This window comes from Scyliorhinus canicula, chromosome 11, assembly GCF_902713615.1.
Source record: "Scyliorhinus canicula chromosome 11, sScyCan1.1, whole genome shotgun sequence".
Classification (NCBI taxonomy): Eukaryota; Metazoa; Chordata; class Chondrichthyes; order Carcharhiniformes; family Scyliorhinidae; genus Scyliorhinus; species Scyliorhinus canicula.
In genome coordinates this window covers 153,985,040-154,006,847 of record NC_052156.1, presented here as the reverse complement: position 1 = coordinate 154,006,847, position 21,808 = coordinate 153,985,040, and the positions used below count along the sequence as shown (strand labels likewise).

General features: G+C 43.4%; 1 protein-coding gene across 2 annotated transcripts in view; it reads left to right on the top strand.

Annotated features, from left to right (window-relative positions):
* Positions 1 to 21,808, top strand: part of exoc4 (exocyst complex component 4) — a 574,741-nt gene that overhangs the window by 346,137 nt on the left and 206,796 nt on the right. For both annotated transcript variants that reach the window (XM_038811812.1, XM_038811811.1), the window contains one exon: positions 10,634 to 10,853. In XM_038811812.1, the coding sequence (XP_038667740.1) occupies positions 10,634 to 10,853 (220 nt within the window). The remainder of the gene's footprint in view (positions 1 to 10,633; positions 10,854 to 21,808) is intronic.

Below are 21,808 nucleotides of genomic sequence, written 5' to 3'. Positions count from 1 at the left end.
CATTAATTTGCCTTTGGCATTCACATGTGAAACCAACTATAAAACGCAACAACAAAATCCCTACAGTTTCCTACAGTTTCAGAAGTTGGAAACCGGCACCTGTGTTACTTTACTACCAGAATCCCATAATAAGCCCTGGCCAAAACTGAACTAATTGGATCATCATGCCATTATTAGATCAGCTAATAAAGAATGTGATTCAGCAAAGTAGCTCCATCAGTTTTGTGGAGTTTGATTGGTTGAGATAGGACCTTTGTTTGTAAGCTGATCCTAAAACCTCATATCACTTGTTCCCAAAAGAATGGTGAATATAATTAATATTTTATTTGTGTATGAACTGGTTCTTTCTTAGATTTTCTGTGCTCATACTAAAAATATTTAATGTATAAAATTCTTCGCTGCACGCTCATTCTGGACTGCTGAAGCTGATCAATCCAGCAGTTGAGGTGCTGCATTTGATCTTGCCCTCTGTATATGAAGGGGTAAAACCAGCCAGGGCCCATGCTATTGTTCAGTGCACAACATTATTGTACCCATGTTGTTGCAAAAATGTTGTTCATGCTTCATTTGCTTAAGAATATAACTTTTATTTTCAGAAGTATAACTTTTAAGTTGTGTGTAAAAGTGTTACAAATAAGGTAAGGGGATGTCTGGCTGAGATGCTGGTAAAAACAACTCTAATGTAAACGCGACTCGACCAATCCTGGGTGATTCAACTTGAAATGTCGCCTGTGTTTATCTTACAAGGTCAGAATTGATAGTGAAACAACTTGAGCAATGAATGATTCATCTGTAAGCTTGTAAATGAGCCCGGGAGTCTGGGGAAAGGGTCAGAAACTGCATTAATAATAGAACTTTATTGAATAATGTTGCACGTTTTGCTATGGGCGCAAAACGCGTTTATTGGGGTGTATTAACTTCCAAGTGCTTAACACCACTAGGCTCTGTCTTATGTATTTATTCAGCTTTAGGAGTCGCCAGTTGCCGTATAGACAACGTCACTAGTATTCCAAGGTCAAGTTCAAAGTAATAAAGACGGTACACCGATTAGTAAGGTCCAAACGATAATATTTATTATACAGTAATAATAAATATTCATGCACACACTAAGAGACTAAGCTATGACTAAACTAAAGTAATCAGAATACTTATCTAACAGGAACCGGCAAGGTCAGGGAGCGAGGCCTTCGTCCTGGTCTTGGGCTGCAACCTTCAGCAAGCGTTCTGGTCACTGGGGGTTCTAGCGGGCTTAGTTCGCGTAGCGAGCGTTGTACTGGCACTTACGGTTCGGCGGCTGGTGCTCAACGGCTGGAGTCAGAGTGGATCTTCTAGGTCGTGGTCAGAGCCGGAGCACGGAAAAGCAGACCTTGACCGAAGTTGAGCCGGAGCACAGAAAACAGACCGGACAACACGAGGTCCCTGTCTTTTATAGGGATTCCATTGTCCTTCCCTCTTCTTGGGCGGGCTTTACCTATTGGGTCAATTCCTCATCGATACTGTTTTAATTCCCCAATGCGAGGGGGTCTCCGTGATGGGGGGGGCGTTTCTTATGCCCTTTGTTTAGAGGTTTCTGGTGCCTCGATGTCTGGGCTTTGATTAAAATGTGTCCATTCAAAATCAGATGTATCTATTGTGTGGGTGTTCAGGTCTGATTGCCTCATTAGCATGCAAAGCGTTTTGCCATTTGCACCTAGCTAAGGTCTTCTCACCTGAGCCCAAACTGGTTTCTGCTGCTGCAGAATGCAAAATGCTCTTTGCAGACTGCTGTTCTGGCTAAACTGTCTGTTTCCCAGCAGTCTTAGCGCTTGGCTTAATTTGTAGCTCAGCATCCATTTTAGGTGGCTACAATAATAAAAGCAAAATACTGCAGATGCTGCAAATCTGAAATAAAAACAGAAGATGCTGGAAAAACTCAGATCTTCTGACATCATCCGTGGGGAGAGAATCAGAATTAAAGTTTCAAACCTGTCTGACTCTTCAGATCTATAGAGAGGGAAGGGAACGGGTTGGAAAGTCAGAGTTGTGCTAAAGGAAAACAATTTGTGTTTCTGTTCAAACTGCTCTATTTAAACTATCCCAAAATATACCAAGTTGCCAAAGCGATAGTGATTCGGGGTGGAGCTTTGGTGAAAAGGTTCTTTGGTGTAATTTATCTGTGTCTGTTTGCTGACAGAAACAGGCAGTTCAGTTTGGCTTTCATTCGGGAAAAGTGGCTGCAAGATCTGCTCCAGCAAACAGCTAGTGATCTGCAGAGCATTGTGGCAGAAAGCAGCCAGCAGAGTTTGCTATGAAAGCTGTGTGGGAAGGTTGGGTATCTGTCATCAACCCAATCAAGGAACTGAGACATCCATACTTGTGAGGTCTGTAAAGAAACGGTGGAAGGTCACATCTCCAAAAAGCTAAAGGAACAACCCCATGGAATATTACCTCGGATAGCTGGAACACGGGAGAGAATTCAAGTGAATTCCAGAGGATTGTGGCTTTAAGGAAGTGCATGAACTTTTAAAATTCTTGTTATGTATAAGGGAATTCTTGGACAGGAGCAAGTAAAAAGTAGAACTGAGTTCACAGCCAAAGTAATTATAAACTATAGTGTAAAATTAATATTACTTACTTTTGTGTGATTCCTTTTGATATACAATAAAGTTTGTTTTTGTTTAAAAACATGAAATTGTGTGGCGAAGTTCTGTTGGTCGATCGGTTGATCGCTGAGTGTTTAGATTTCTTCTTTGACCGTTAATGGTCCCTGAGAGGATCGGAACAAAGTTACTTGCTTATTTGATTCGGCAGTTTTTTTTTGTGAAACCATTTTCCAGAGTCTAATCCATGCAAGATTGGTCAGTTTATACAAGATGGTGACTGGTAACAAGGAACCAGCCCCCCAAAATATAACCAGTGCAGGACCTGAATTAGTGAGATAAGTTAAAATAATTGGCCCGTATAACTCGTGAAATCCCAGCTGTTTTATTTATGTTTGGGTCAACACTGGCTGAACGTGTTGCCCATCACTCATTTGTTTGAACGATAAGCCACCATTTTATATACTGAATAACTTCAAAGGCTATTAAGAGTCAACCTTGTAGTGTGAACTGGAGTTATCGGTAGGTTGAGAGTTGCGAGGGTGCGTCCCACACCCATTCATAAATCAATAAAAGTCTTTGCACCAATCCATCAGATTACATCGTCATTTGTGCGAGACCACAATTTGACAGATTTATATTATTCAGTTTCACAGCTTGCTGAGATTTTAAACTCATTATCTTATCCAGTGCCATTACAACTGTGCTATTGTACCTTTATTACCTTGCTGATGTAACTTGATTGACTTGTGAATTATGTTACTCTTTGGTGATAATGTCATTGTTCTCAGTTCAACACTGGACCAAAATATGGAGTTTCGGGAGAAGGGAATGAACAATGTCGAAGCTGATTTGGTGATTCCGTCAAATACTGGAATTTTTATAATTCAAGGGATGTGGGCTTTGTTGGTTAGGTAGTTGTTGTGGGTTTGGAAGATGCTTTCGAAGGAGTCTTGGTGAGTTCCGGCAGTGCGTCTTGTAGATGGTACTCACTGCTATGTCTGTGCGTTGGTAGTGGAGGGAATGAATGTTTGTGGCAGGGATGCCAATGAAGTGGGCTGCTTTGTCCTGGATGGAGTCAAGGTTCTTGAGTGTTGGAGCTGCACTCCTCCAGCCAAGGGGAAAGTATTCCGTCATACTTCTGATTTGTGCCATGTAAATTGTGGACAAACATTGGGAAGTCAGGAGGTGCATTATTCATCACAGAATTCCTAGCATTTGACCTGTTCTTGTAGGTCTGGAACCAACCACCACAGCAACTATCTTCCTTTGTGCTGGGTATGAGTCCAACAAGCGGAACTTTATCCCCCTGATTCCCATTAACTCCAGTTTTGCTCAGGCTGTTTGATGGCACACTCAGTCAAATGGAACCTTGATGTCCAGTGCAGTTACTCTCACCCCAAATCTGGCAACAAGATGTTCAGATTATGTTTTCTCCCTTAAATATGTGGTATGGGGAGAATTATTATTTTCTATAAACTTACCTCCCATCCTCTTGATCCCTGCTCTTTGCCGTCTCCGGAACCCTCCATCCAGCGTCCCCGGGGCAAACGGGTGACTATTGCAGATTGGAGATCAGACCGATGCTCCCTCTCTGCTCCCAGAGAATTATTTTTTTGTTTAAAGATGTCTAGAATGTATCTGCAACTTGCTGAGATTTTCTGAAATGGACAATACAATTAACCTACTTCCAGAAATAAAGAATTGACAATTTTTGTCCATATTGAATGCAATCATAATTCATTAGTACAGTACAGCTTGTTACCCAGCTCATTTTAGATTCACCATTTTTAATATGTTTATAACCTGAAGAGCATTTGTTTAAGACTATGACTGCACAGTAAGTTGTTTCATCTGCTCCTTGTGATATTGAATCACGTCGAGAATTAAAGTTCAGAATTCAAAGAGATCATCGTAATGGGATTCAGGGATGAGACGAAATGTGCGTGGGTGCCAAGAAATATTTTTAATTTTCCCGACTTTATGTCTGACTTTGCGTATACGAGCATCCACTTCACCCTGTATTGATTGTACCGTTGCAAGTTGAGTTCTACAGCTGAAGTTAAAATGAGCTGTTAGCAATTAGGCAAACTATTAGCAAGTTGCACTTCCTTAAATTAACTGTGCAGATACTAACAGCTTTATTGAACTGTGTCCAAGTTCATTGATGGCCTTAAATATTCCTTTTTAATCCAAGTGTTTGGGGGATACTTTGTTTTCTGGTTCGTCTTCTCATTACACTTTTCTCAATGCTTTCGATTTTTCCTGACAATTTCATCTTTCCTTCGTGCCACACAAACAAACTGGGCATGGTGGCCAAAAGGCTTTTTCCTGGTCATGTTCCTTCTGCCCGCTTCTCCAGCTATTGTTTAATTTGCTGTATTTTTTAGATTATCTTTGTGTAGTTTCATCACCTCAGTTTTGCTCTTCCACATGACCTTCTGTCAGTTTGAACTCTTTATAGCACCATCCAAGGGTACATCACCTTGAGTGTCCAGTGTTATACAGAGCGTTGAAATGATCTCTCACTTTCAGCATACTGTCGTCATTTGGAGCAGATGTATTCTGAATATTACATGTGCTTGAATATTAATTCAAATGCTTAGGTAGGAGAGAGATTGTCCTTGGAAGGAGTTTGAGGAGGCTGACAATGGCTCGTGGCATAATAGTGTACTGCTGCTCCTTACAAAATACAGCTTGAGCTCTATTTACACATTGCCCCTTCTCTAAACACCCATTGCAGCAAGAGGGAGGTAGGGATGATTTTACTTTGAAACAATTTCTTCAGCACTGATTGTTGCCTTGAATATAAATCGAATACAACCTTTGACCAAAAACAAACCGATAAAATCATTCCCAAGACAGTTTAGGCAACCTGGCTTGTGTTGCAGCTGCCTGTCAGCTCTGGGCTACGTCCAGATCACACTGCGCGGCATGGTATCGTAAGATGTGGTTATTCTTTCTCCACAGGTATCCATCCACCCCTCAGCAAGTGGTGCACCCTGGGCATATTCAAACAGGATGACCATCAGATATCAATAATTTACACAAAATAAGCCATGCTAGTCACAGATTTCATAACTTCTGTGCCATTGTTAGATAACGTGTGTAACAATTCGCTGCTTTCGTTCGGCTCCTGATGAGTCCGTTTAGTCTGTTGGTTGGGGCAGAAAATTACATTTTGTAAATTAGAAACATGTCACCGATCTTGATCTTCTGCAGCCAGTATCCTTACAATCAGGGGTTAGCCCAGTGAACACCTGTAAACAGCTGGCAAAAAACAGTTTTAATTCATCAGTACAGTACAGCTTTTACCCAGTTCACTTTAGTTCCACAATTTTTCAACATGCTTGTAACCTGAAGAACATTTGTTTAAGACTGTATGGCTGGAAGTTGTGGGTTGAATTAGTGTCTGACCTCTTTATAACGGATGTTACAGCATCACACTTGAGTCTGTAGAATTAACGAATGGCTTCCCCCAGCCATTCATGTGTAAAGGCAACATCTCTGACCCAGGCCTGTTTCCTGGTCCATGCTGAGCTAACTGACCTTGGCTGGGGAAGCATTATGGATATTGTAATTGGCCACAGCTGCCCTGTATTGGTGAAGGGGTAATCAGGCAGAGTTCCTGCTTTGTATTGAACAGGTTCTCCGTTACTGTAAATGTGCATGTTCACACTGAATCATCATGTCCTACCCCCATCAATCAGCCACTGGCACTTACTAGGGTTTGTGTATGGAATGACCACTTGGGGCAAAATACTGAGGGGTGACCATTGATCACTGTCCCAGTGAGGAAGTTAAAGCCTTTAGTCGAAGATCAGTGAGGAAAATTTCTAGAGCTATGACTTTAAAATTAAACGAACTATTCAATGGGGCTAAGATGGCATTGATCAACATCACTGCTGCAATTCTGTAAAGGAGGACCACGGGTTTGATTAAGAAGGAGAAAATAGAGAATGGGAGTAAGCTTATGGGGAACATGAAAACTGACAGGATACGTTTTTCTAGTTGTGTGAACCACAGAATCCCTGCAGTGCAGAAGGGGACCACTGGGCCCGTCAAATCATCACCGATCCTCTGAAAGCACATCCCACCTCGGCCTACTCCCTCCAACTAACCTGCACATCCCTGGACACTTAAAGGGCAATTTAGAATGGCCAATCCACCTAATCTGCACTTCTTTGGACTGTGGGAGGAAACTGGCTCACCTGGAGGAAACCCAAATCGACACAGAGAGAAAATGCTCATTCCACACTGACAGCACTCGAGACCAGAATCAAACCTGGGTCCCTGGCGCTGTGAGACAGCAATGCTAACTACTGTACCACCATGCCGGCATGAAGAGAAAAAGATTGATGAAGACAAATGCAGGTTCCTTCCTGTCAGAGACAGGGAATTTATAATGGGGAGCAAAGAAATGGCTGGCCAACTAAATGCATACTTTGCTTCTGTCTTGACAAAGGTGGACACAACTAAGATACAAGAAATGTTGGGGAGCAGTGTTTAGTGAGAGGGAGGAACTGAAGGAGATCAGTATTAGTACAGAAATGGTGTTGGGGAATTTAATGGGATTGCAGGCCAATAACTCCCCAGGGACCTCAGGTGGTGGCCATGGAGTGGCCACATTTGGTAGCTCCCGCTCAAGGTGGTATTTTTTGGTCCTTTCCCTGTCTGACAGATGGAATTTTGGATGGAAAGTGATGCAGCAGTTCCAGGAGAAGGTGTAACTCCTTTTGTGTGGCTGGTGGATGGATCCACGAACTAGGAGTATGTTGAGAAGAAGAAAGCTGGTGGAACAGGAGAGTTTGTGCACCACAGGTTAAGATGGCAGAGAGCAAACGCCTGTCCTGCTCGCCCAATGGTCAACAGAGCAGCTGTGGACTTTTTAAATGAGAAGGTCAGCCAACAGAGAAGGTAAGTCCTGGAGGACCTGGCCAAGATGGTAGAGCCACTCAAAGCAGGCATTGACCCAGTGGAGCAGAGGCTGGAGTCCCAGGGCCAGGCGATCCAGAAAATGGAGGAGGCAGTGGGGGTGCACGAGGAGCAACTCGCCTCATTGGTGGCTGAGGTGGGGTTGATGCAGGAGACCCAAAAGAGGTTGAAGGGGATCTGGGGAACTACTCCAGAAGGCACAGTTTGGGGATTGTGGGGATGCCCGAAGGAGCGGAGGCCAGCACATATGTGGCCAAAATGCTGGAGAAGCTGATGGGGGAGGGGGCCTTTGACCAGTATCTGGAGGTCGACCGGGTGCACAGGGTGCTGGTGAGGAGGCCGTAGGCGGGTGAGCTGCCAAGGATATGTGGTGCGGTTGCACCGCTTCTTGGACAAGGAGAAGATTCTTCGGTGGGCAAGGCAGGCGAGGAAGTATACCTGGGAAGTGAACAAGCTGTGGGTGCACCAAGACCTGGGTGCAGAAGCGGCAAAGAGGAGGACCAGATTTAACCGGGTCAAGGCTGCCCTCTTCAAGAACGGGGTGAAGTTTGGAGTGCTGTACTAGAATCGAGAGTACTGTTTTGATACACCAGAGGAGGCAATGGAGTTTTTGAGGGACAATGGACTGGCAGGAGAAGGAGGACACTGAACTTTTGAGGAGGTGTTTTCTTCTGATTGTTTTAGGAGAGCTTTTTCTCCTTTGAAATGTTTTGTTGGGTTTGGTGACGGGTGCTTGGGGATCATCAAGGGTGAGTGCACCTTTTTCCTGATTCTTTGTTTCTTGAGGGAGTGCAGTCGGTGGGAGAGGGGAGTCGGGGGGGTAGGAGGATTGAGGGCCTTGGGCGGGGGCTGCTATGCTAGCTAGGCGGGCTAGTCAATGGGAGCACAGTGGGGGGTGGTCAGGTGGTTGGTACAGGGGAGGTGATGGGGCTGTTGTTTTGTTTGGGAGAGGGGGGTGCTGTAGTGCAGCTGGAAAGGGAGTGATGTCGGTGGATGTCCCGGGGGGGGGGGGGGGGGGGGGGGGGGGGGGGGGACAGTGGCATGGGCCGGGGGCTGGCCCTAAAAGGATATGGTTGATCGGCAGGAGGGGGACTGGGAGCCACAACCAGTCTGGTCACGTGGAATGTGATGGTGTTGAATGGGCCGTCGCAAGGTCACGTGTGTTTGCGCAACCGAGTAGTCTGAAGGCGGATGTGGCTTTTCTACAAGAGGCACATTTAAAGATAAGGAATCACAGAAGGTTGAGGAAAGGATGGGGAGAGCAGGTGTTCCATTTGTAACTGGACAAGAAGGCGAGGGGTGGCAGTACTGGTGAATAAGCGGGTGGCATTTGACGTGAGGAATATTGTGACAGATTCGGAGGGGAGGTTTGTGATGGTTAGTGTGAAGCTGGAGGTGATGCCGGTGGTCCTGCTAAACGTTTCTGCCCCAAATTGGGATGATGTGGAGTTTGAGGCGGGAGCTGGGGAAGATTCCTGACCTGGACTCGCACTGTTTCATTATTGGGGGTGATTGAGCTAAGTTTGTACCGGTCAAGCCCGACGTCAGTGAAGGTGTTAGCAGTGGCGATGAAGCTGAAGTGGATTATGGAGCATATGTGGGTTGGACCCGTAGAGATTTGGGAGGCCAGGGCAAAGGGATTTTCGTATTTTTCCCATGTGCACAGGGTGAACTCCCAGATTTACTTTTTTTTTGGATGAGATTAGAGTATAAAATTGAAGTGCGTGGGACTGGGGGTAGTGTATTGAGATGGTTAGAAAACTGGAACTGGTTCACAGACAGGAACAGAGTATGAATTAATGGGCCTTTTTCAAAAAGGCAAATGGTGACTCATGGGGTACCGCAGGCATCGGTGCTGGGACCCCCAGCTATTCACAATATATAATGATTTAGATGAGGGAACGAAATGTATATCTCCAAGTTCGCAGATGACACAAAGCTGGGTGGGAGGGTGAAAAGGATGCAGAGATGCTTCAGTGAGATTTGCACAAGCCGAGTGAGTGGGAAAACGCATGGCAGATGCAATATGATGTGGATAAATGTGAAGTTATCTATGTTAGTAGAAAAAACAGCTGGGCCAATTTTCTGAATGGCTACAAATTATTAATCGAGGGGAATGTTAAGCAACATGACCTGGGCGTCCTCGTACACCAGTCGCTGAAGGTAATCATTCAGATGCAGCAGGGGGTAAAGAAGGTAAATGGTTTGTTGGCCTTCATAGCGAGAGGGTTCAAGTACAGGAGCAGAGATGTCGTGATGCAGCTATACAAAGCCTTCGTGAAACCACACCTGGAATATTGTGTGCAGTTTTGGTCTCCTTATCTGAGGAAGGATGTTCTTGCTGAGGAGGGAGTGCAGCAAAGGTTTACCAGACTGATTCTTGGGATGAGGAGAGATTGAGTCAGTTCGGATTATAGTCATAGGAGTTCAGAAGAATGAGTGGGGGGGGGGAGAATCTCATAGAAAGCTATAAAATTGTAACAGGACAAGACAGGGTAGATACAGCAAGGAATCTGAGGATACAGATAGACCATTTCGAACTAAGATGAGGAGAAATTTCTTCACCCAGAGAGAGGTGAGCCTTTGGAATTCTCCACCACAATGTAGTTGAGGTCAAAACATTGGTGTTAGATATAGCTCATGGGGTGAAAGGGATCAAAGGATATGGGAAGGAGAAGTGGGAACAGGCCATTGAGCTGGATGATCAGAGATGATAATGAATGGAGGAGCAGGTTCAAAATGCCGAATAGCCTACTCCTGCTCCTATTTTATATGCTTCTGTGTAACCCCCCGGCATCCAGCCTGTGGGTCAATTGAAGCAACACAATTCCTGAGCCCTTTGTATCTGTGGTGTCCTGTAGCCTCGGAAACTGGTACGACCACACCTGGTAGTAAAGTGTCTCTTGTTGGGAAGTTGGTATGAACATCGTTCTGCACAAGGTACATTGTTCAAATTTTGTTTTCCTGTTTACAAAGAATTGAAATTAAAGAGTTATCTTTCAACTGACTTTGTTCTTGTTGACAGTTTGATCAGCTGAGCACAGACCACACTGACCTCCTGATACAATGTTCTTTTGAACTGCTCAGTGAATTCTAAGTACCTCTTTTTGTTCTTTTAGATTTATTCAGGAGATTGAAGCTGCCATGTGGACCGGCTCCGGCAAGCAGTGCCCACTGCGAGAGTTCCTCACCATGTACATCAAAAACTTCTTCCTAAATCAGGTGCATCTTGATGTCAACAAGGAAATTGAGGCCGCAACCAAGGTTGCAGATCCTTTGAAAGTGTTGGCCAGTGCTGATACTATGAAAGTATTGGGCGTGCAACGTCCCCTCCTTCAGGTAGGAATGTGTTAGTACATGTAGATGCATGCAAAGCTTTTAAAACAACACTTGCGTTGCACACTTTTCATACAGCTACTGTATTTGGAAAATTCATATTCCTTTCAGATTTGTATCAGGCTGTTCAATCAAGTTTTGCTACATTCATGGTAAACCATCAGTGGAGGGTTATTTGCCCTGCGAGTAAATTTAGGAATAGTGTAAGCCTTTTATGGCTTCAGTGGTAACATTTGGAGGTGTAAACAGAAAGTCAAAGGTAGAATATGAGCAAAGCTATATGGCAGCAGAAGTTCCATGAGTTAACACAAGCTCAGCGACGCCTTTTACCAGGTGGTAATGTTCTTTTAACTTTGTGTCTTGTGATCTAGCAGTTTGTTGTGGACTGCGCATTAAAACTGAATTGTTCATTCACGACTGGATGGTGGTGCGAAAGCTCCTGGGACACATTTTCCTTCTAGTTCAAGGACGTGGGTAGGCAACACAAGAGTTAGTGACTGCATCTGCTGGATGGAACAGGAGGAAACAGGAGGAAAGGGTACGGCCTTGTTATTTTGGACATCAGCCTGAACAGTCTCAGTGGAATTAAACCTGGATGTACAGCTTAGTGTGAAGACTGTTGTATTTCCAGAATCATATTGCTCAAAGATAACATTTACCATCATCAGTTCTTGTTTTGCATTAGCTACCACACTTAGAGTGAAGCATATATCACTGCAATTTGCACCAAAGATTTTTGGGTGTATGGTGCTGTATTTAGAGAAGGATTTTTAATAAAATGTATCTATTCAGTCTTGAGGTACCAGGTATCAGTGGCAAAGCTGATGGATTTTGATTTTCAATGGTTGATCTTGAGAAAGTGGTTTTGGGTCTTTTTCTTGAACTATTGTAATCTGTGTAACTCCCACGAAAAGTGTTAGGTGTAGCAGTCTTTTCCAAACTTTTTTTTCTGGCGACCCACTTCTACAAAATGGTCGACTCTCTCAACCCACGTCACCTTCACAATAGATTACCCATTGTTACTTTTTAAAATGTCACATTGATTGTTGGCACTACTGTGTTATTACATTTAAAAATATTTTCTATGTTTTTGCTGTTATTTGGCGATCCAAATACTTGTAATACAAATCGCTGAAAAGATGCATTTTCCCCCTGATGGGACGGATGGAGTTCCTAAACGCACACCCCCCCCCCCCCCCCCCCCCCCCTCCTCCTCCTCCCCCCCGGAGCCAAGTTCAGTATAGGACAAATGTGAATCAGCTTCGTAACAATGGACCAATTGAAAGGTGGGGAGATCCTCACAGGAATTATCTGTTAAATCTTGTACATGTGAGTCCTCCGGAGAGAGTTGCTGACTGGGGGTAATTTGGAAACATATTCCAGTCAGCAGTCATTTGGGTGATGCAGACCTGGCAAAAAAGAACACAAAGTACTGGTGGAAACTCACTCTGTGCAGGAGTATTTTCAGGAAAGAATTTTAAAGAGTATTGATTTTTATTTGAAACTCTTCAGTTTTAGTTGCAGTTGCTGACTCACCGGGCCAATCAGCTGCTGTAGAAGGTGGAGTCGCTGCTGGAGGCTGTGTCGATGGTGATGACTGGAGCAGTGACTCAGGGAGATAAGTAAATCCACGGCACCGGTTCTACATCAGCCCCATGTGGTCATATACTGTACCGCAGCAAGAATTTACCCAAAGAGAAAACGGGAAAAATGGTCAGGCGACCGCTGCCCCCACTTTGAAAAGCACTGAGATACAGAGTTCCAGGACTTTGACCGAGTAATAATGAAGAAACAGCAATGCATGTTCAGCCCCGACACCAAGTCAAAGTCTTTGTGGTATACTGTTTGGAGGTGATTGTGTCCCCATGCATTTTCTGTCCTTAATTGACCTTTCAGGTGGCATTTGGGAGGTGCTGCTGAAGAAACCTTGGTGGTGTTCTGCAATTTATTCTGTAGATAGTACACAGTGAAGCCATGGTATTCCGATGGTGGAGGAAGATGTTTAAGTGGATGCCATTCAAGTGGATTGCTTTGTGCTGGATTGTTTTGAACTTGTGTCTTGTTGGAGCTATACACATTCAGGCAAGTGGAGACAATTCCGTTATACTCCTGACTTGTGCCTTGTCGGTGGTGACACTTCTTTGGGAAGTTGGAAGACGAGTCACTCGCCACCGAATACCCAGTCTCTGACCTATTCAGGTCGCTCTAATTTCCTTCACCATCCTTCGCCATCAATATCTTGAGGGGTCACCATTGACCAGAAACTGAATTGAAGCAACCGCCTAAATGCTCTGCACAATCATTTATCCCTGGACAGCTGGGCAAAGTACTGTGTACGGGCATCGGGTAGGATAAGAGGGCTTTACTGAGAATTAGCATGTTCCGGCTGAGACAGTGATTTCAACCGTTTGTATCACCCCACTCCTATCCTGGCTAAGATAATCTAAATTGGCACTCACCGAAGATTGACTCTTGGACCACCCTGCATGGTATTGCTCAATAGTTCTCTATCTTAGCAAGTTAATCGTTGGCAAGTAGCTTGCATGTTGCAGGTACTGTGGTTGGCACTCTAATTGAACTCTAATGAACAGAGAGGCTGGATGCTTCTGGGTGTGATTTGCACACAGAATGCGAGATACCAGTTGGAAAGACAAAATTCCCAATACTAAGATAATGAAAAGCATACTGCTACTGTTCAACATTTGGAACCACTTATAAATAAGAAGGTGAGAACATTCTGCCATATGTGAACCTCAAACAGGATTTACTTGCAACTAAACAACATAAATACAAAATTAAATATGATATTTATAAGGTGTGGTGTGCAGTGAACAATTCTAGTCTCCATGTTATAAAAAGAGGCACTGGCGAAGATGCTTCCTGTGAAAGTAAATAACCGTTTTCTTAAAAAAAATAAACATTCTTGACACACAGCACTTTAATATTTTGTATTCTGAGGTATCCTGTATTCTGTGGTATAATTTAGATGAGGGTGGGGGTGTCATTTGAAAAGCTGTCCTTCAAGTCCTTGAACCAAAAATGTTTGAGAACCATTTGGTCAGATGAAGAGAAATGGAGCATAAACTGCAGCTTATCTGTTGGGTCAAATGGTTGTTTCCTGACTACCTAATTTAGGACAAAGAGCAGGAGAAAGGTTACAAGGCTCTGGAATTTACTACCAGGGTTAATGTTTGAAACAGAGGCCTTTGAAATATTTCAGGATAGATGAGTACATCCTCATGCTCAGTTGGTTGGGCCAAACAGCTTCTTTCTGGGCTGTAATTTCATCCTTTTGCTTTAAAGGGGTAACATTCCTGGCTATATATACATAATGCAGACGTTACTGTGGGGATGGTGCGGTTTTGAGCTTGGATGTGGCCTTTGCCACCTGTCCCCACTTTGGAACCATCCCCCATGCCAAATCAGGCCTGAGACTGCCACTGGTGACAGGGGCCCTGCCCCCTGGACACTCTCTAGCCCCCAAGCCAAAGCACCCACCCACAGAGCAGCGCAATACGCAGGCACAAGAGAAATCTGGGACACTCACCTGATGAAGGAGCTGTGCTCTGAAAGCCAGTGATTTGAAACAAACCTGTTCGACTTTAACCTGGTGTTGTAAGACTTCTTACTACAGTACAGCTGATTGCAGTGTTCTATATTGGCATTCCCAGCTTGGAACAGGAGTGATCCCATCATGCTGTCCAAGCAGTCAACCCATATTAGACGCTTTTCACAGCTCAAAGAAGAAATGAAAATTACTTTAAAAAGTTTTTACATCAAGTAAATTAAAGATTGGGACAGATGGGGGATAGGTAGAAGATAAAATATTTTGTAAATAAAATTCAAAGAAAATTTATTTGAAATGTAGCTTTAAAAATCTAGTAAATAATCATGAATGACACTCCACAATTACCCAATTTTTCAGGTCAATTTCTGCTATTCATCAAGTTTTATTAATCACATTGCCATTAAAAACTAGTTATACCCGATGAGTGAAATTTTCCCTGGATTAGTGGAGTATAGGGGAGTATTCACAGCGCAGCCTGCGTCAGAGCACTGACTAAGAGACCATAACTCTGCACTCATCTGCAATGTCTGACATCCTGATTGTCACCTCTGCAGATGTTGCCAGTCCTGTTAGGCAATGGCCAACGTTTGCTTTTTTTTATTTCATATTTCCAGCATCTGCAGTCTGTTTTGTGCCTGTCCCCCAGAATCTGAAATACACGAGATCAGTCTAAAAACAACTTTGACAGTGCACTTTCAGCACTCAATTCTAAAATAGTCACTGAAAGTTATTTCCAATTGGCCAGTTGAACAAATTACAGAGAGTATTTTGCAGCTTGTTTAATCTCCTGTTGAACACTTTCTGTTCTGTCCACTGATCAATTTCAGTGAATGACAAAGTGCTCCAATTGAGCTGCAATTGAGCTGCATTAGATTATTCAGAGCATTCAGACCTTGTTAAGTCTTTTTTTGTAAACTGTCTGCTGTTCAGTCTCCTATTGATCTGTTGCATTAAATTTCAATAAAGTAACCTGTTGGGTCACTTGTTTGAAAGCAGCTTTTGTAATCTGCTCTTTTAGTTTGAATTCTGGGATACCAGTACCCAGACATACACGAGTGATTTACCACGATCAATCAGCTGACAATTCTGGCAGTGGGATGTTGGCCTTTTGGCTAAGATGAGCGTGAGGTCAGGTGTAATGCCTGGATCTGGTATGTCTCTCTTGTGGGGACAATGAATTGAATTCAATTTGAATTAGTTTTTGGAGCTGGATAAGGGGTTTCCCCTGTCCACAGTGAGCTCTGGCTTTGTAACTCTGATAAAGTGATAAAATTTAAAAATCCACAAAAACAATGGATAACAATGGATGAACCATTCTACAGCCAGTAAGAATGAAGGAGCTGGATCTTGCCAAGTAAACATAAGGAACAGGCTAATGGACTCCCAAAATCTGAGCTCGACAGGATGCCAGTGTAAAAACAGCTTCAAGTCACCTCTGGCAAAATTTTAGTCAACTAACCTAGTATCTCTATATGCGGCTTGGTGTCAGACTTTTACCTGCTGATAACCTTGTGAAGCACCTAGGGATGCTGTACTACTTTAAAAGCGTTATATCAATTGTTGTTAAGCTTTGGCTGATTGCATGTAGGTATTAAAAAGATCCTGACTCCCAATACCAGCTTTGTGCAGACCTCATGAAACATTATTGAACGTCAGTGAACTTTGTAAAGGATGTCGGTAAATTGAAGTATTATTGCAAGTAACTGTTGGTTTTTATTTTGGATATGTTCCTCTTCTGAGAAACACATGCCTTGTTCATATTGCACCTCCAGAAGCAGATCACCCAAATAATCATGGGTCCCTATTTTACGATTGAGCATTTTACCAATGTAAATTACATTGTAGGGGCTTAATTTAATATAATGCATTAAAAACTGGCAAGCATTTAACTCCCAATAAAAAAAAAAATCCAACTAAAAAGGAACCATCTACATTTATATGATGTCATTCACATCCGCACAGCCATTCATATCCACGTAATGTCACAGTCAATTATTTATTTTGAAGTATGTTGTTTTGTGGACAAATTGAAGATTCAGTTCAGGGGAACATTTCTAAAATGGTGTTGCTACCACTCCCACGCAGTGGTTACTACTGCTGCCTACGACGCTGAGGACCTTGGTTCGATCCCAGCCCCGGGTCACTGTCTGTGTGGAGTTTGCACATTTTCCCCGTGTCTGCGTGGGTCTCACCTCCACAACCCATAGATGTGCAGGTTAGATGGACTGGCCGCACTAAATTGTCCCTTAATTGGGGGGGGAAAAAATTGGGTACACTAAATTTATTTTTTAAAAAGCTTTACCACTCCCATCACCTCTCTCGGCACAATAAATTCCTGTATTGTCAAATTGGTTATCCAACATGCCACAAATATTTTACCCTATCATAAATTTCACTCCTTCCTCGCCCTTTCTCTAACTGCTGTCTTAGTTGAAGACATTTGATTCAATTCTGAAAGATGTTCTGACTACCTGGACCATCTATTTCCATCTCCATAACTCTGCCTGCTTCTGCCCCTGCCTCAGATCATTTACTATCAGGTTCATGTCTTTGTGTTGTCCAGATGCAAATGTCCAAATACTTCCGAGCCTGCTTCCCACCCTCCATGGTCTGTGAACTTCAACTTTGCCGAAACACGGCAATTGTATCTATACATCACTGAGTCTCAATGACCCATCATTCCTGTTGTAGCTTGCCTACGCTTGCTCCCCAGTCCCCATGGCACCAACCATTCCTTCACTCTATGAGCTCTCAATGTACCCATTTCTGGTTTCTTGTACATCCATCGGTGGTGGTTCCTTGAGCCAGCATGTCCAAATGCTTTCAAATTTCCTCCCTCACTTTGGACTTGGCCTCTTTGACCAAATATTTGGTCGCTTTTTCTAATATCTTTGAGTTTCACTCAGCATCCAGTTATTTCTGATTATCTTTCTGTGAAATACCATGAAATGTTTATTTTCCAGTTGAAGATGTTGTATAAATGCAAGCATTTGTTGGTTGAGCGACAGTTGTTGCCAAGGAAATTGAACGGGATAGCTAAATGCTTGAAATTTCTTCATAAGGGATCTCTGCTGAAGTAAAAAAACTCACCACTATAACACATTCTAAATGGTGAACAGGTTAGCTAATTGCTAACTCTGATTACATTTATTAATGTTTAAGTGGGCAGCACGGTAGCATGGTGGTTAGCATAAATGCTTCACAGCTCCAGGGTCCCAGGTTCAGTTCCCGGCTGGGTCACTGTCTGTGTGGAGTTTGCACGTCCTCCCCGTGTGTGCGTGGGTTTCCTCCCACAGTCCAAAGATGTGCGGGTTAGGTGGATTGGCCATGCTAAATTGCCCTTAGTGTCCTAAAAAATAAGGTTAATGGGGGGGGTTGCTGGTAGGGGGTGGATGTGTTGGCTTGAGTGGGGTGATCATTGCTCGGCGCAACATCGGGGGCCGAAGGGCCTGTTCTGTGCTGTACTGTTCTATGTCTATGTCTAGGGATTCTCACTCCCTGACTCCGATGCAGGCTTCGGTGGGTGCTATTCAGGTCAATCTATATTTTCAAATTATCCCCCGGTATAACCCATACCTTCATAGAAGAATTTTATCTACTTACCACTCAGTAGCATTGATCCTGGGTCCCGCTTTGCCAAGTAAGTAAATTCGACTTTGAAGTAATCACTGATTCAGGTTAAAACTTAAAAGTTATTTTATTATTATATTTTTTTCTTTTAAAAGTTGCAATCTTACTTCTGGATTCTCCTGGTTGGTCGAAAAGACCTTCAGGTCCACCTTGACAATTACTGCACAGGAACAGGCCCTTCGGCCCTCCAAGCCTGCGTCGATCCAGATCCTCTGTCTCAAACTGTCGCCTATTTTCTAAGGATCTGTATCCCTCTGCTCCCTGTCCATTCATGTATCTGTCCAGTACATCTTAAGTGACGCTATCGTGCCCGCCTCTACCATCTCTGCCGGCAATGCGTTTCAGGCACCCACCATCCTCTGCGTAAAGAACATTCCATGCATATCTCCCTTAATCTTTTCCCCTCTCACCTTGAACTCGTGACCCCTAGTGATTGAGTCCCCCACTTTGGGGGAAAAAGCTTCTTGCTATCCACCCTGTCTATACCTCTCATAATTTTGTACACCTCAATGAGGTCCCACCTCAATCTCCGTCTTTCTAATGAAAATAATCCTAATCTACTCAACCCCTCTTCATAGCTAGCACCCTCCATACCAGGCAACATCCTGGAGAACCTCCTCTGGACCTTCTCCAAAGCATCCACATCATTTTGGTAATGTGGCGACCAGAACTGTACACAGTTTTCCAAATGTGGCCGAATCAAAGTCTTCTACAACTGTAACATGACCTGCGAGCTCTTTACTCAATACCCCTTCCGATGAAGGAAAGCATGCCGTATGCCGCCTTGGCCACTCTATCGACCTGTGCAGCCACCTTCAGGGTACAATGGACCTGAACACCCAGATCTCTCTGTGCATCAATTTTCCCCAGGGCTTTTTCATTTACCGGATAGTTAGCTCTTGAATTAGATCTTCCAAAATGCATCACCTCGCATTTGCCCGGATTGAACTCCATCTGCCATTTCTCCGTCCCAACTCTCCAATCTATCTATATTCTCTGACAGTCCCCTTCACTATCTGCTACTCCACCAATCTTAGTGTCATCTTCAAACTTGCTAATCAGACCACCTATACGTTCCTTCAGATCATTTATGTATATCACAAACAACAGTGGTCCCAGCACGGATCCCTGTGGAACACCACTGGTCACAGTTTTCCATTTTGAGAAACTCCCTTCCACTACTACTCTCTGTCTCCTGTTGCCCAGCGAGTTCTTTATCCATCTAGCTAGTACACCCTGGACCCCATGAGACTTCACTTTCTCCATCAGCCTACCATGGGGAACCTTATCAAATGCCTTACTGAATTCCATGTATATGACATCTATAGCCCTTCCCTCATCAATCAACTTTGTCACTTCCTCAAAGAATTCTATTAAGTTGGTAAGACATGACCTTCCCTGCACAAAACCATGTTACCTATCACTGATCAGCCCATTTTCTTTCAAATGGAATAGATCCTATCCCTCAGTATCTTCTCCAGCAGCTTCCCTACCGCTGACGTCAGGCTTAACGGTCTATAATTACCTGGATTATCCCTGCTACCCTTCTTAAACAAGGGGAGAACATTAGCAATTCTCCGGTACCTCACCCGTGTTTAAGGATGCTGCAAAGATATCTGTTAAGGCCCCAGCCATTTCCTCTCTCACTTCCCTCAGTAACCTGGGATAGATCCCATCCAGACCTGGGGACTTGTCCACCTTAATGCCTTTTAGAATACCCAACACATCCTCCCTACTTATGCCGACTTGACCTAGAGTAATCAAACATCTATCCCTAACCTCAACATCTGTCATGTCCCCCTCCTCGGTGAATACCGATGCAAAGTACTCGTTAAGAATCTCACCCATTTTCTCTGACTCCACGCATAACTTTCCTCCTTTGTCCTTGAGTGGGCCAACCCTTTCTCTAGTTACCCTCTTGCTCCTTATATATAAATAAAAGGCTTTGGGATTTTCCTTAACCCTGTTTGCTAAAAATATTTCATGCCCTCTTGATTCCTCATTTCAGATTGGTCCTACATTCCCGATATTCTTCCAAAGCTTTGTCTGTCTTCAGTCGCCTAGAGGAAGAACAAAAGCTAAAGAAGAGAGAGTCAGCTCTCATAGCTCTCATTAGCTTTTGGTCTTCCTCAGATGGATTCGCTGTTCTGCTCGGTTTCTGTGCTCTATCCTTCCCATGATCGAGTGCAGCTAAGAGAGCTGACTCTCTCTTCTTTAGATTTTGGTCTTCCTCAGATGGATTCGCTGTTCTGTTCGGTTGCTATGTTCTATTCTTCCCATGACCGAGATATGAGAGCTGACTCTCCTGGTTGTCCCCTTTTTTTAGGGTTTATATTCCCCTCCTAGCAGTTATTAAGTTTATATGACATTATCGGAAAGTAACTTTATTTTACTCTTGATTGTACAAGGTACCTTTAATCTGAATTATTTCTAACACAACTATGTATTCATATTGAGCATGACTTCACCTCACCGGACTCTGATTACATTGTTTCCTTTGTGATGTTCAAAAGTCCTTTGATCCCAGAGGGGTGTTACATCTGGATTCTGTCATTTCTAAAGTTGCTTTATTACCAAATAATGCCCCCAGCTCAGAACTCTGACTCCGATTTGGGGCTAACGTGTGTTCCCGTTGTCACGTCGTCTCCAGCTTCCCATATTCACCTGGTGTCAGCAGAATTTCACACCTAAACATTTGTCACCCAATTCAACTGAAGATCCCAGTAATTCTTTTTTAGCTGCTTACAAAAATAATTAACTTCAAAGAAGGTGTGAAATATTGCTTTTTTCCATATAACTAAAAGTTCAATCTGCTGTGACTTAAAAGACATGTGTCAGTTTTACAGTTTGAATAGTCACAAGCTGTTTTCTTAAAGCCTGTTTGATAAAGGCTATCTGTATTTCAAAATCTTATTTTGCACCTGATGTTAACCCTTCGTGGGATTTGTCCCTACATTCTCTGATGTACCCTTATCCAAGTATTGCCAGACTTCCAGTTTCAAATGACATATTTTCCCATTTTTACTTTTACACTACTAACTTTGCACATATCAATCCCTGAATGGAAAATCTGCTCTCAAAACCTCAGCAAGAAGTAAGTGGAGCCTTCTTCATTTATCACGTCCTGAATTGCCAACTGTTGTTGGATGTACTCACCTCTTGCCTCCAACCACTCTACCCAGCCAAATAGCCTTTTCTCTCACATGGAATATTTTGATAATTGATTGTAGTGTTTAAAGGAAAATTAAAGGCTTGTTTATACCAGATTGGAGATTAATCTTTTGTTTTTGGAGACTCCTGGGCAATCCTGAAGCATTGGCAACACTGGAGGGAACTCCTGTCACATACTCGTCATGTTAATTGAAACGGGTGTCTTATGGAGAGTCCTGGAAGCTCTGACTATCGTTGATTCAATTACCTCACCACCAGATGAACCAAATTAGTCCTACCTGAAGTTGTTGCCTGTGTGAGTAAAATCCCCAACCAGATGACAGAATGCAGACAAGTATTGAAAACAAGAACAAAGAGGACAGCACCAGAGTTAAGCCACACTCAGATTCGACTTCTGGTGGTCTGGTTTGCAGATGAGCATGAGGATGGATATTAGGAAAGGGATTAATCAAGTCTATACTTGAGATTAATTCTGACAGTTCCATTTGTAGGACACTGAATACAACACTCTGTGCAACATTACTTCATGTGTAATCATGTCATTCAGTCCGTGGTTTATTTCTATGCAATTGAAATGCTCAGCAGAAGT